We start from the raw sequence: 15623 nt of genomic DNA, 5'->3' as shown, positions 1-15623 counted from the left end.
GTATTATGGGAAAAGTTTTTAAAAAGTCTTTCTCAAAAGTCAGATTTATTACTTACAATCCTGTAGGAAGCCAACAACAACAAAAAAATACATTGCTAGAACAACTCTGCCCTTTTAAATCAATAGCCAAAGTTTCTTACCTATTGGTGCGGTAATAGTGATTCTGCAGAGCACAGGATATGCAGTGATTGTTTAACCGCTTTCTCTCAACCACCTTCCAACTATCTTCTGGCCACTTTCGCTTGATCTGCTTCTCCTCGTGTTTTTTTCCCACATATTCAGCATAAGTCTGAATCCGATAGCTTTCTGCGTATTTGCTGGTATTGACAGCTACAAGGAAAAGAAAAAATCCTTATCAAAGAGCCTGACCTAACCCCAGAGATGGCACTAAGGTAGTCAAACGAGCCCTGGGTTCAGGTTTGAGCTCAGACACCAGCTCTGCCACTTAGAAGCCAGGTGGCCTTGGCAACATTCCATAGACTCTCCAAGTCTAAGTTTCTTATCTGGAGAAAAGAGAGTCACTGCTCCCCAGACTCCCTCATAGTGTGAAAGTACTCTGAAAACTGCAAAGAATCGTAATGCTATAAGTAAAATAATAATTTTCAAAATATTTGTAAGTACCATTACTGCTTGAAAATTGTTCATTTTCAAAGTAAGAGAGACAAAACCACTGAAGGAAAACTGTAAACACTCATTTTTTTTGTTAAAAACACACATGGCAATAAAAGTAATCTTCACTGTCAAATGCTGAAGGTCTACCTGTGTCCAGTGTTTTGCATACATGATGTCTAATCTTCACAATAAACTTGCAAAGCAGGCATTGCTTTTGCTGATGAGAAAGCAGGGACACTGAAGTCAGGTGATTTACCGTAGACCTCACCACGAGGAAGTGGCAGTGATGGATGCCAAACCAGTTTACTTTGACCCTAAGACCAGGGGCCTTCTCGCTGCTCTGCACCTTACTTCAGACTGCAAATTTGAGAGATCCCCACAATGCCTCTTCTTCCACTTTTAAAGACCGCTAATTCTCTGTAATGTGCCTCTGGCTGGCAGGAGTACTTGAAAGCTGGATGGAGCTTACTCCCTCCTTGGTGTTAATGCCTGACTAAAGCCAGGTCAGTTTTGTTGCAATCCCTTGCTGCCTCCCCCTTGGAGGTGGGTGGAATGGAAGGTGCTGGTAGAATGGGCCTGAGGATGCATGGAAGGCCTACTGGGGGATGGGTACCCATTTCCTGATTCTGGCTCAGGCAGTTTGAGCATATCCTCTCCTAGCCACACTATCGCTGCCAACCGTTATGACCCACACTGGCAATGAGACAGTAGGAGCCTCGTCATGCTGACTTGGTACCTCAGCAGCTTCAAAAGCACCATGACACCTGACACAGAATCTACAGACCCACTCCTAGCAAAGTTCTTGGTACAGAGTAGTTCTCAATAAATATTACATGAATGAGTACACACAGAATGCAGCAAGTGGTGATAAGCATGCAGTCTTTGAGAACATCAGAACTGGACAAGGGACTCCAGTTAAATTAAGGATCTTAAATCAGAGGGAAAAACAACAGTGTGAGAGGCAGGTACTCCACATACCCAATACTTGATACTCCAACTGGACTAGATTTGCTCGAAACTTCTCAGCACAACAGTGGATTACAGAATGTTGTGCCCTAAATGTTTAACTACTTAAAGAGGAATATAAAACTACTACAGAAAAAGAGGGGGAAAAAGATTATTTAAAAAACACAAATTTTACTAGGAAGTTTGTCGTAGTTCTCAAACATGCACTTGAATTAAGAAAAAATAAATAAAAGAAAAAAAACCATGAGAGTATTAAGAAACTTTCATATTATACAGTCTCCCAAAGAAGTGGAGTGAGTTACTGGAATGTGAACTCGAAACAGCATGCTCTGACTCACAAGCAGGTAAACAGAGGCATCAAGTTCTGGAGACGCGCTATTGACCAAAGTCACTCGCATCAGAGAACGACAGAAAGAGGATCCTTTCTTGAAAACCTTATTCCTGTGACAATTACTTTTCCTGCTTTCAGTGGGCCACACTTCTGATTTTTCCCCTCATTTATCTAACTGCCTAACAATTTCCATATCCACGAATATCCATCTATGCTTCCATCCACTAACTGATCACTCAGTGTCTGTCTAGGGACTACGTTAGGTATTTGGTAAAACAAGACACAGTCTCCACCTCTTAAGCTCACCCTGTCACTTGCAAGCTTTATGTAGGGTTGATTTCCCTGTATGCTTGAGACTACCTACTAAAACAGGATAACCTACCAACATGACACATAATGAGAACCCATGGATTCTACCATCATTATTCTGTACTGACGCTTGGTAAATGAACACTTCCTGGATTTTCAAGTTTCATTCCTTCACCTGGCAGGTTCATTCTGCAAGTGTGCTTAAAAGGGGTGACATCTTCAATAACTCCTCTCTCAAATTTAATTTGGACTACCAAATAAAAGAGTAGGCCTGAGTCAATATTTCCCCGAAAACAAAGGTGATGATTGGATCACAAAGGAGCCAAGATGATCTGTTTAATAGTGTCCAATTGTTTCCAATAATTTTACTCTCACTCCCATGGACAAATGTTACAAACAACTCCCTAACCACGGAGGGGGAATTTATTTGAGCACATTTGGAATTAGGATCGCTTAAAAGGGGAAACAAATAACAATCCACTCTTCACTGCTGGCCTTCACATGGCAATAATTTACCAGCATTCCTTCAAGTCCCAGCAGCTTTGCAGCTCTCGGCCTTTAATCTAGAAGCCAAGCTCTGGCTCAAAGCCACTCCTCTAATGGATGAATCAGCAAAATGAATTGGCTGTCAGCTGTGTCCTCCAGTGATTCCAGCTCGCCTGTCAGAAGCAGCATGTAGTCGGCTGCTTGGCAACACTAACCTTTTCCAAAACTGTCAGGGAAATGATTCAAGGGCATCTTTTGATTGTGACACTTGGTTAAAGCCACTGGGGAACCAAACGCACTGAGAGTTCTTTCTCTTTTCCTTGTAGGTGAGTGAGAGCAGTTCCCCCCACATAACAGTCTCATCCACTCATGTTTTCACTGTGTCGGGTTTGCTGTCCCTTGACACTTGGCACACATGACAGCATTTAATCTTCACAACAACCCCGAAAGGAAGGGGATGTTCTAGTCATCACACAGACAAAGAGACAGAGCATCAGGGGAACTAAGCACTTGCCTAAGGTCTTGTAGAAGAGCAATAAAGCAGGTTTGGAACCAAGACAAGCTTTTTTCTTTTTTAATGTTGCATTGCCACATGTCTGTCATGCATTTGTGTATTTATGTGTTTATTTAGATTGAGAAATATCTCATAAAATGATTTCTTTACTAGGAGTTTTTAAAAACCACTAAACATTTTAGTTTGTTTTTCTCCCTAAAAATTAAGAACTTTCCATTACTGTTTACCTAAGTTTCTCCTACTAAGTTGACAGATACATTAAAGGACAAGAAGACTTAACATAAGATGTATATTCCTTCCTAAATTGATCTATAGATCTAATGCAAGTGCAGAAAAAAAAATCCAACATTATAATAGAGCATTGAAAAAAGTTAAATGAAATGAAAAACACATCTGAACAGAGCAGTGGTAGCCAGGGACAGGGGAGGAGGTCAACTTCAAAGGCGATGAGGGCATTTGGGGGGGTAATGAAACTGTCCTATATGTTGAATGTGGTGGTGACTGCATTTGTGGAAACATAGAACTGTTTGACAAAGAGGGTAATTTTACTGTACATAAATTATACCTCAATTATTCTGTAGAATTAGAAAGGTTGATTCCAACTTTTAAATGAAAGAACAAATGAGCCAACAATAGCTCAGACATTTCTGAAGGAGAAAAAAGTGGGGGACTTGCCTGGGTACCAAAATAAGCTTACTGTAAAGCATAAGTAATTAACATTGTAGTATGGTGCAAAGACAAGCTAGCTGACCAACAGTACAGAGGAGCCTAGAAATAGACTTACGAATCCATCTAAGTTTGATTTGGACAGAGACTTTATAACAAAGAGTGTGGAAAAGGAGAAATTGGAAAAATTGTTTATCCATAGGAAAAAATAAAATTGAATTCTTACACTATACCAAAAACCAAATCCAGATGGATGAAGAATTTAAATGTCAAAAACAAACTTTGAAAACTTGAGAAGAAAATATATGTATATATCTTTCTGAACTTGAAGAATTTACGAAGATCCAAAAGTGTTAAGCATAAAAAATATCAATAAATTTGGCTACATTAAGAGTAAAGCTTTTGTTCATCAGAAGACACTTTAAAGAGAATGGAGACAATCTACAAGCTGGGAGAAGATATTTGTAACACATGCAAAGGATGGAGGATGAACACCAGAATACATGAAAACATGTACAAATCAGTCAGAAAACACTCAACAGAAAAATGGGCAAAAGACACGAAAAGCATGTCGTCATTTCACAGAAAAGGAAGCATCGTCGGCAGCCGTCCGTCTCGAGAGACGATGGTGTAGCTTCTTAAGAGTCTATCTGCACCGCCGAGAATGGCTGTGCAGTCCGACTCGGGAGTGACACGGTATCTGTCTCCTCCCGTGTTGAATCGACATCTTGCGATGACGCTGGAGTGTCCTCTCCAGTGAAGCTGAAGCTACAGAGCCTGGGCAGGGTGATATGGAGGGTCTGCTGTTGCCCATGCAGCAGACCCCCCCCTCTCTTCGCAGCTGAAGGGTCCAAGGGAAAGACGGAGTCAATACAGCTTGGCTTCAGGTGCGCCGCAGGAGTTGCCGGTGTTGACTACAACGTCAAACCGCCTTAGGGACTCCGGCTCCGGATTTTCTGTCGGGGTTTACTCCCTTAGCCTTTCCCCTGAAGAGGTATGCCGCAAGGCAGCGGAGGTTTTTTGGAGTCAGAGTTTTCCTTCTCTGATGTGCCCTGACTGGAAGAGCGAACCAGCGACACTTAGCTCGCAGGCCGACGCTCAATCCACTGAGCCAAACCAGCCAGGGAAGACAGAAAAGGAAGCATATAATGACAATAATTATATAAAGAGATGCTCAACCTCAGGCAATAAGGTAACGTTTTGTAAATTTGTAGAGGAAGAGGCAGCAGGGAGAGAGGGAGGGGAGGGATGCATGGTGTTAGGGAGAGAGAGAGAGAGAATTAAAAAACCAGCAACACAGAAACCAATGATCCACACAACTTTCAGGAGAGGGGCTGCCCCTGGCAGGTAAACAGGGGGGTGGGATAGGGGAGGAACAACAGGTAGATATAATTTATTAGCAAAATTTACGTCTTCGGTTGAGTGGCGGTTTCATAGATGTTCATTACATTTTAACCAAACAAATTGTTTGGGTTTTCTGTTGTCTACCCTGTCCAACTACTACGGGCCATTTCCAATACAGATTGGCCAAGTACGAAGGTCTGTGTAAAAGCAGGTTGAGAGTTAACTTTGGTTTCTATGTCCTCTGTGATAAGGAGATGCCCCTGGATGGCCTAGGTAATGCAAATGAGCACTGCTGCTGAAATGCCAGACTTCTCAAACCTTTCCCAGGAAGCTATAAGGACATTAGTATAGCCTGGTTATCAGACTGATAAGATCGGTTTATTGTAGCAACTGCTGGGAGGGGGGAGAGGGAGCACTTAAAAACTGCAGGACACACCATTAGTCCTGCATTTTCTACAATGACTATCCTCAGCCAACATCATGCTCACAATTTCTAAGAGTATTACCTATATTCTTTTCTTTTTTTTTAAAGATTTTATTTATTTATTTTCAGAGAGAGGGAAAGGGAGGGAGAAACGCATCAATGTGTGGTTGCCTCTTGCATGTCCCCAACTGGGGACCTCACCTGCAACCCAGGCATGTGCCCTGACTGGGAATCAAACCGGCAACCCTTTGGTTCACAGGCTGGCACTCAATCCATTGAGCCACACCAGCCAGGGAAAAATTACCTATATTCTTATTACAGAAAATCCTGTAAGCATTTATATTAATAGATAAGGAAACTGAGGCTCAGAACAAGTGACTAGCCCAAGGTCCCAAGGATTGCAAGTGTTTGGGCTGCGATGCAAACCAAAGCCTACATTCTTCTCATGACACCACGTGCACCAGAAGAGTCCCAGATCGTGTCATTTAGAGATAATATGGGCATATACACCTGTCTTCAAGATAATCAGAGCCTGTCCATCTCTACATAACAGTAATAAAAGTACTCTTTGTGTGACACCTAGTTTATTAACCCACCACCAGAAGTGACATGTGCCAGGGTGGCCTCTGGCAGCTTTGCAGACCCAAAACCTGCTCTCCATACATCAACATGGGTTTTCATGCTCAATGGTGCCTGCTTCAGACACCCATTTAGACAGCCTCCGGCCCAGCCCTGCACTATGATACTGCCATTCTAGGTTTTCACCCCATGCCAGCATAATCACTGAATGTTGTTTTGTGTTTGCTTATTTATTTAACTGTGAACATAATGGACATAAATGTTTTCTCATGGTTCATATAATTTTGATCACATTTGGTTTTCAACAAAGTAACTGCTTTCCCACTTTTATCAAATAGGAAATAGAGGGTTTTATCTTGAATTCTATGGAGGAGCAAACTTTAAAATATTTAAAGAAAGGAGTTAAAACCAAAACCAAACCAAACCACGAAACCCTAATGGTCATTATGAGTATTTTCCTATGTTCAAAAACCTGATCCAGGATATATTTCTCCTCAACCCATCGTAGGGTCTTAGAAGACACTGAGGTGCAGATAAGAAATGGATGATATAACAGAAGCATGCAGAAACACAGCTATTTCCAGCATGCCAACAGGCAAAAGTGGGCAGGCCAGAATATGAGACCCTGTTTTACCCTCTGCAGTCCACCTGACAACATCCACTCTCTTCTGTAGAAGCCTTCAGAGTCTTCCAAATAGCCCCAACTTGCCGGTGCACCATGCAGGGCCCTCAGTAATCATCTAGCCCTGTGTGGTTTTCTCACCTCAGCTCTTACTCTTTCCCCACATTTACCCAATAGGGCCAGACCATACCCTTGGGCAGTGCCTGGGCTCTATCATGGTCTGTTGGTGGGAACTTAATCTATGGAAGGAAAGGAGGGAAGAAATACAGCTTTTCTATCTGTTGGCAACCTGTTTCTGCTCAAAAAAAAAAAAAAAAAAAAAAAAGCCAGAACCAGGATACAAATGCACAAAGTTTTCAGTTAGATATCTCATGATGAAGCCTGGATCTAGTTGATGAAGAGCCCTGGGCTGACAACAAGAGGGAGGTGTCTCTGACGCTAAAGAGCCGGTTCCCTTGTGCAGCAACAGTCCCCATACATCGCCACACCTAAGCCTTACAGCAATGACACTGACGGACCTGCTTCAGGTGCAAGGTGAGGATCACAGCTTGTGATTCCTTGTCCTTGTTACTCCTTCATACAGTGGGTACTTCTCTAACAAACGGTAATTTTTTAAAAAGTACTAAGCATGAATGTGAATGAGTGAAAACTAAGGCAATGAAAGTGATTCAAGCCCTGGAAGAGGGACAGATGGCAACAATGAAGTAAGAGGCAGGAGACTTGATTCTTTCAGCTTTGCCTTCCCAAGGTCTCCACCATAGCGTCTGAGTGTGAGGGGGCACCCAAAAGAGAAGTGAATTAAGGAAAAGGAAGCAGGCTCAGGCTTTCAAAGATGTGAAGCGCAGAGCATGATGGCAAGAGCAGCTAAGCGTTTACAGACACCTTCCACATGCCCACCTTCGCTGGTTTCTTACCAGTGAAGGTGGGTGTTGCTGACAAGGCTGCGAGAAAACTCAACTGGCGTTCAGTGAGAAGTGGCAGATGAGGGAAGAGTGCAATCCTGGTTCTGCCACCTACAAGTCACGCCTAGGACTCCATGCTCTCTCCACATCATGCCGCTCAACTAAAGGAAAACAGGTACTCATTTTGGTCACTGTCCCAAACCTTATTTCCCCTCACAGTTCTCTATTTAAGGCCAAAGAAGTGACAAAGAAAGCACTCTTTATAAACTGGACAAAGGCTGACATATAGATATAGTGACATTTACTAATATAAAAAAAAGGGAGATGACAAAGTCAGGTGGGAAAACCACAGGTTCTGAGGCCACAAAGACCTGGGTTCAAATCCTGCCCAAATCTTAACTTGCCTGAGGCAAGTGATCTGCCTCCCCGGGATTCTGTTTCTTTATCCATAAAATGAGCATATCTACCTATCTAATAAGGCTATTAGGAAGAGTAGTGAGTATGTATACAAAGCTTCTAGCAAAATGCCTGGCACACAGTAGGTGTCTAATTAATGAGGCTAATGCTGTTAAATCACAGAACATACTTCCGACAAAAATAACTGTGCCCCAGCCCTGGCTGCTGTGGCTCAGTGGATTGAGCGTCGGCCTGTGAGCCAAGTATCGCCAGTTCGATTCCCATTCAGGGCACATGACTAGGTTGCATGTCAGGTCCCCAGTTGGGGGCGCAAGTGAGAGGCACCCACACAGTGATGTTTCTCTTCCTCTCTTACTCCTTTCCCCTCTCTCTAAAAATAAAATAAGTAAATAAGTTATTTAAAAAAAAAAACGAAACAAAAAACTGTGCCCCAGCCAACATAAGACATTATACAGGAACGCAGATTCAGTGAACTGTAACTCATCATGCCATGGTGTGCTAGAAGTGAGGAGGCCTGAAATACTTGAGTCTGCAATAGCTCTTGGAATATGACTATCATTTAGAATATGCATGCAATCTAGCAAAATCTCTCCTATGCAAAAATGTGGAAATAAAATGGAAAATAAAGAAACCAATTTATCAACCATACTCAACAAGTATAAAATTAAAAAGTCTGAACAATAATTTTTCACAACTATACTGAGATCATAATTAATCAACTAATTTCCACTAAGTCTACTGACAACACAACAGTCTGCCTTTTAAACAGTCATCATCATTCATTTATTGAACAAACACTAGTCCTAGGTACTGTGCTGGGTACTGGGGTGTGGCAGAAGGGAAGACACATTCCCTACCCTGAAGAAGCCCACATCTAGAGGCGGAGGAAAGGAAAGGAACAGATTGGTAATGGAACACCAGGTAGGCAAGAATAATGTGAGAAACGATGGTTTTTAACATGAGGAAGGCTGGAGGGAAGAATACGAGCTATGAAAAGGTTGAGGGTGAGGGGAAGAGACTGGTATTTGAGTTCTAAATTTCCAAGGCCTACCACAACTGCTTTAGCATTTAATGAATGATGTCACTAAGGAACACTGTTTCCGTTACCCAGACTGGTGGTGACTTTTTTCTTTTCATGGTTACTAGCTGAAAGTCAATTAAAAACAAAGCTGACATTTATTGAGCACTTATATATATATATATATATATATATATATATATATATATATATATCAAGAACTACACTAACTGCTTAACAAATGTAGTTAGTCCTCACTTGTTCATTCATCCAACCATTTGTTCATGAATACAGACACTGATGTATTAAATTCTCATTTGTTCACTTTATGTCTATTCATTGATTCATGAACAAACGAACCATCTTGTAACACTAGGAACTGGGGCTATGAGGACGATGCAGAGACACAGTCCTTGTGTTCAGCAGGGAGAGAACGACAGCAAACAGCGCTCCAAACGTGCACTGAGGGTTAGAGAAAGAGAAGTGCCCTGGTTTTTCTTGTGGGGAGCTGATCAAACCTAGGACACAGGGACCATTTCCCCAAAGAAATGACATTTGTGTCTCTCCTGAGACTTGAAGGTTGAAAAAGTAGACAATGTTAAAATTTTTGAGAGTTGATAATTGTGCTCTCGGCAGAAGGAACATGACGTGATTGATTTCTAAGTGAGGAAGCACAGTTTTGACTGAGGAACTGCAAAAAGAACTGACAGCCACGTGGAGCCCTAAAGAGGGAGCAGAGAGAAGCCCACGGTGAAGCTACGGTGACAGACACAGCACAGAGGGACTCTGGCCATGCCAAGAGCAGCAGGAGCCCCCAAAGGGTTTTTAGTCAGGAGTAGGGTGTGATCTGATGTTTGCTTCTACAAGATCACTGTGGGTGAGGGGGCAAGAACAGGAATAGGAATGGGGCGCACAGAATAAGTAAAGAATTCCTAATGGAATCAGGAACACGGAGATTTAATCATCATATAGGTAGGGAAGAGTAGGCATTGGGGCCTGGGAAGCTGCAGGCTGAAAAGGGAGAGGGACTAACCCAGAGAGGAAGTGCCAGGGAGCTCCAGAAGGAAGAACGTCAGTGGCCCTAGTGACCAGGTAAGAGGAGAGAGTCCGGTGGTGCTACGGCACAGAGGACACTGGGGAGCTTAGTAAGGACAGGCTCAGGGCCATGTGGGCATGCCACAGAAGGCTGAGAGTGAGAGGAAATGATGGCAAGGGGGATGAATGCAGATCACCTGGATTTGTGAAAGGAGAGAAACGATCACAAGCAAAGACGAACTGGGATCTCAGGAGTTCTGAAAAGATGGAAGGGATGCAGCAGGTTTTCGTGCCGTTGGAAAAATGTCACTGGGTATGCCCAGGGGTGAGGGGTAGATAGAGCAAGACCCCAGGAAGTAAACGTGTGGGATGCACTTGTGAGAGAATGGAGGAGTGGGTGCAGAGCTTTATGAATCTGTGGGTAGGAAACTGTGCCTGGAAGTTGGCTGTTTCCTGGGTGGAGGGGGCAGGTCTTCCGAGCTCCAGGGCTGGATATTAGAAAAGAAAGAAAAACGCATGGGCTAGTGACTGTGATGACCCTGCCAGAGATAGTGGCCTTCTTTGCAGAGAGTTACCAATCTGCCCTTGCTCTTTTTCTCCTCAAATCCACCCCTCAGGGTGGGCAGTAGTTCTATTTTTACAGACACAAAAATAGGCTGAGAGGTTGAGTAACCTGCCGTGGGCCAAAATAACTAACTGGCAGAGCTGGATTTGAGTCCTGACCTCCCCGACTATGGTTTTGATAACTATTTTAATCTACCCTTCAACACTGTCAACAAAGTAGCTGCTCTAAACCCAAGTCAAACCAAAAAAAAAAAAAGCTTTCACAAGTGCTGACATAGCTCCTTAAAAGATGGGGTAGTGATGTGCAGAAAGAAGGAACTTTATGATGGACTCACAGAGGAGCAGATGGAGTTTCAAAAAAGTCTAGAATTGAGAGTTGAGAAAGAGAACCTTATTTTTTTTTAAAGATGAAATACACAACTTATAATAGGAGTTGGAAAGCAATTCCATATTTAACGATCTTGACAAACTTGACAGACAGCTGAAAGACCTAAGCAATTCACAACATTCTTTTACACTTCATGGGAGAAAATTAAGATTGATGTCTCAACTACACAGGAATAATTTAAAGTAAAAATCAAAGATCTCCTAGACTGTACAAGATGGCAGATCCTAAACGTCAAAAACATTGAGTAAATTCTTCTCTACGGAAGTACAAGTTTCAGTTAGACCAGTGGTTCTCAACCTTCCTAATGCCGCAACCCTTTAATACAGTTCCTCATATTGTGGTGACCCCCAACCATAAAATGATTTTCATTGCTACTTCATAACTGTAATTTTGCTACTGTTATGAATCGTAATGTAAATATCTGATATGCAGGATGTATTTTCATTGTTACAAATTGAACATAATTAAAGCATAGTGATTAATCACAAAAACAATATGTAATTATATATGTGTTTTCCGATTGTCTTAGGTGACCCCTGTGAAAGGGTCATTCGACCCCCAAAGGGATCGCGGCCCACAGGTTGAGAACCGCTGAGTTAGACTATTTTATAACGGTATCTTTAAGGCTTAAAAACAGATCACAAAGGAGTACAAATAAATAATAATCATGGTTTATAGAGAAGTTACCATGCGCCAGATGCTATATTGGCTCTAGTCCTAATATATTATCTTATATTCTCTAATATCCCAATATTTTAATCTCAACATATTTTCTTTCATCTCTAATCCTACCTATACAAAACAGCCCTGTTTTGAATATGAATTTGAACAAATGGAACCCCAGACAGGTCAAGTAATTTGCCTGATGTTAGTTACAGTGGTTGATGGTAGTAAATGGCCCGATTTAACCCATCGCTGATACAACTTACCCCCACTCCACACGAGTGCCTTTTACTCTCAAATGGCAGCACAGTGTGCAATAGGTTTTAAATTGCAACAGTATCACCAAACAATACCTACCTTTACTACACCCAACTCACTCTGATGTTTTCTATTCTGTTTCTTTCTCCCTTCTTTTTTTGTACTGGTGTCAACCAGCATTGATTTCCTGACCCACTAATGGGCCCTGACCCAAAGATTGAAACACACCACAGCTCACTGATACCCACCTTTCAAAATGGCATTTCTAGGCGACAATGTCCTTTGTGTTCTAAAAGGTTAATCAACAAAAGAACTTTTAGGACACAATCTATTCACCAACCAAAGCCCCCATGTAACTGAACTGCTGGCTGGAGATAGTCGCTGGGTCCATAGTCAAAATTAAGTAGGGTTCTTTAATCTGGACTAGTTCTCGTAACAATGCTTTGGATGCCAGATGCAAATACACACCAGATATAAAGGTGCACCACATACACCAAGACAATACTTTTTGACTACTGAACCTTCGCAGCTTATGGAACTGTTTATGAAGCACTTAATCTGCCACAATATTAATGCTGTTGTAATAAAACATAACTGCATCATCTTTTCCCCACTTTCCCTAACCAGGCTTGCAAAAAAGCCTGACAGGGCAGCACATTTTCAGACTGAAAGGTTTCAATAGTTGAGAAGTTTAAAGTCTGTTTACAAGCCAACCAGAAACAGGAGATGATGTGCTGCAATCTTTACACTGTCATTAAATGTCTCTCTGTGGATGTTTTGATGTGGTTTTCATTTGATCAAAGAATTTACTTACACCTCCTGACTCAGCTTATTCATTAACCAACTGAAACCCTGAGGAAAGGAGGGAACCTGGAGAGAAAATGAGAATGACAGGCCCTTATCAGTGAGGCAGGGCTGAGCTATCTCACCTGTAAGATGAGTCATTACCCCTGGGGAGGAGCGTATCAGTCACCCAAAAAGCGACCTCTCCTAACCTAGAAAGGAAGGAGTCACAGAAATTATGTGTAAATTCCATGCAAATGGGACAACTCTGACTGTCATTTCCTTTAACCATTCCTGGTCACACCACCAATCTGGAACCAGCCAGTGCTCTCATGAAGGCTGTTACCCTAGGAACAAGAGCCCCCTCTTCCTAGCCCTGCTTTTCATTTCCGGACTCCTCACCCCTGCAATCCATCTACAGATGTGGAACATTCTGAATCTACCCACCATGTGATCTGTCACCACCAAGAAGGTTTGGGAAAATGCTGACACACCCTCATTGAACACTTAGGCCAGCCGCCTCCGTGCCTTCATGGAGCCCTCACTGGCATTGTGCCTGCCTTCTGTGGAGAGTAAATAGGTTAACAACAAAAGGAATGAAATCTGCTCTTTAGACTACAGGTCGCCTTGGGACAATGAAATGTAGTTGTTATAATTTGCAATGTTTGACTTCAGGAAAGAAGTATACAGAAAGAATCACACACTTTTTCAAAGGAGAAATAAAGAATGACAAAGTTAGTCTTATTTTCCACATCCATTTTACTCCTTGTCTGTGCTGAGACAATGTGCCCAGCGATTGATTTATTTCACTGGTGGGTTCCATCTGTGGGCTGCACACTAAAACCCTAAGGATTACCAAACGTCGCAGAAGGACAGCACAAAACTGAACAAGAATTATTTTTTATTTGACCGTTCCATCTTGACATTTAACATGGTCGTTCTACTTGTACTATTTTTCTCCTTTTAAACTACCAAATCACGTCCCTATAGAGTTCAAGATTTTTGGAAAACTACATCACCTCCTTCTTTTCTTCACCCATCAGTTTGTCTCCCTGTAATGGGAGGCAGTTGCTACAGGGAGTGTTTCAGGTCTGGCATGAGCACAGTAAGGTGCCAAAGCAGCTTAAGCAAATGCAGTGACATTTTGCTAGAGTCAAACACATGTATTCACAGAGGGACAGGAGAGGGAAAGAAGAAAAAGGTGACGTGGAAAAGCAGGAATAGGACAGGAGGGGGCCTGGAGAGCACGCCAGCATGAGCGCCAAGGAAAGTAGCAGTTTTTCCCATTTGATGAGTAAGTGCTTCTAGAAGGTGGCAACTCCCAAAATTCAGAGAACTAACAAGTTCTTCACCATTCATGAGCATTTAATGAACCTGTGAAATTCTCTGCCGGCAGGAGAAAAAGGAAAAAAAAATTTTAAGTGATACTGACACTGTCCAGCTTTCGTGTTTCAAGTTGTTAATATCTCTAAGATGTTGTAAACACTCATCTTGTTTACTACATCCTAAGGTGAAATTAATGTGATCTTTTTGCCTATTTGGACAATGCAAAATCGACTGGTTAGATTAAAAAGCCAAGTCTTATATTTGAAAACATTCACATGAAATTAATATAATGGCAAGTGTTGTAAAACTGCTACACATTTAAAATTTTTGGAAATTTTTATAACATTTTATCTTAAAATTCACAATGGCGCAAGGGTTTCCCATAATGTCAAAATACTCAACAGATTAAGAAATTAAAAAACAACTTTGGAAAGTCATGGATCTGTACAGTGGTACACAGAATGCTCATGAATGAAGCATTCGTGACTTAAAAATGTACTCTCTACATTTATTTTCCCCCACAAAAATGGTACCATCCTTTAAATTATAACCCGAGGCCCCACATCTAATGCCTCTAACATAAATAAAGTCTCATTTTAGAGCATGCAAACTCAAGTGTGTTTAACAAATGAATTTACTTAGCCTGACTTTGCATATTATGCTATAATTTTAATGAAGAAATACATGAGTATGTGACAGCAGCTTCCCTGGGTCCCAGATGTCAAGCTCCACAAACCACGGTGTTCCAGGGGACTTACAGACAGCGTCCCATGCCCTGTGCCAGATGAGGGAAACAGTCAGAGGCCTTCACCAACAGGAAAAGAACAAACCAGGCTTGCTTCACGGCCTACAACTGGATCCTTCTGTCAAAACCAAATTGGTGGCAAGGAAGTGCATGCTACAGACTCTGCTGCTACCTAACAGACTCAGTGAAAAAATCCAGAGGTCTGAATCACAAATGAAATAATTCTGACTAGTAAAGAAAGGAACATATTTTTAGTAACTAATTCCCATCTTGATATGGGATCCAACTGTCCAACCTCTACCTTTGAGTGATATACAAATGAGAACAGAAGAGATAGCAAATGTTTAAATGCAGGCAGAGGCATGAAAAATAAAGAAGAAAGTCGGCTGGCAGAGCCATGTTTATCTCCTACTCCACCCCAAGTGGTCAGCCAAGAGCTGATAGAGGGCTCTTTGGTAAAGTACGCAGAAAAAAGTCCCACCACTCTCAGGTTGCCAGGCAACATGCCACATTTTATTAAAGCAGTAGCAGTGAGAATCCTCAGAGGGCTGGCTGGAATTCTGCATCATGCGTTCTCTCCCAGGCTCACAGCTGGTCGCCTACCCCTGCACAGTCTCTCCCCACAAATATGCTCCATGGGGACTGCATGAAGAAGCAGCTACCTGAAAGTA

At 42.1% G+C, this 15623-nt stretch overlaps 1 protein-coding gene across 2 annotated transcripts in view; it reads right to left on the bottom strand.

The window, feature by feature from the left end:
• The window catches only part of PARN (poly(A)-specific ribonuclease), a 165743-nt gene that overhangs the window by 48435 nt on the left and 101685 nt on the right, over positions 1-15623 (bottom strand). For both annotated transcript variants that reach the window (XM_090276989.1, XM_090276990.1), the window contains exon 22: positions 141-330. In XM_090276989.1, the coding sequence (XP_090133115.1) occupies positions 141-330 (190 nt within the window). The remainder of the gene's footprint in view (positions 1-140; positions 331-15623) is intronic.

This window comes from Furipterus horrens, unplaced genomic scaffold (genome assembly GCF_987537825.1).
Source record: "Furipterus horrens unplaced genomic scaffold, mFurHor1.1.pri manual_scaffold_5, whole genome shotgun sequence".
NCBI classification, from domain to species: Eukaryota; Metazoa; Chordata; class Mammalia; order Chiroptera; family Furipteridae; genus Furipterus; species Furipterus horrens.
This window is presented reverse-complemented; position numbering and strand designations above follow the sequence as displayed.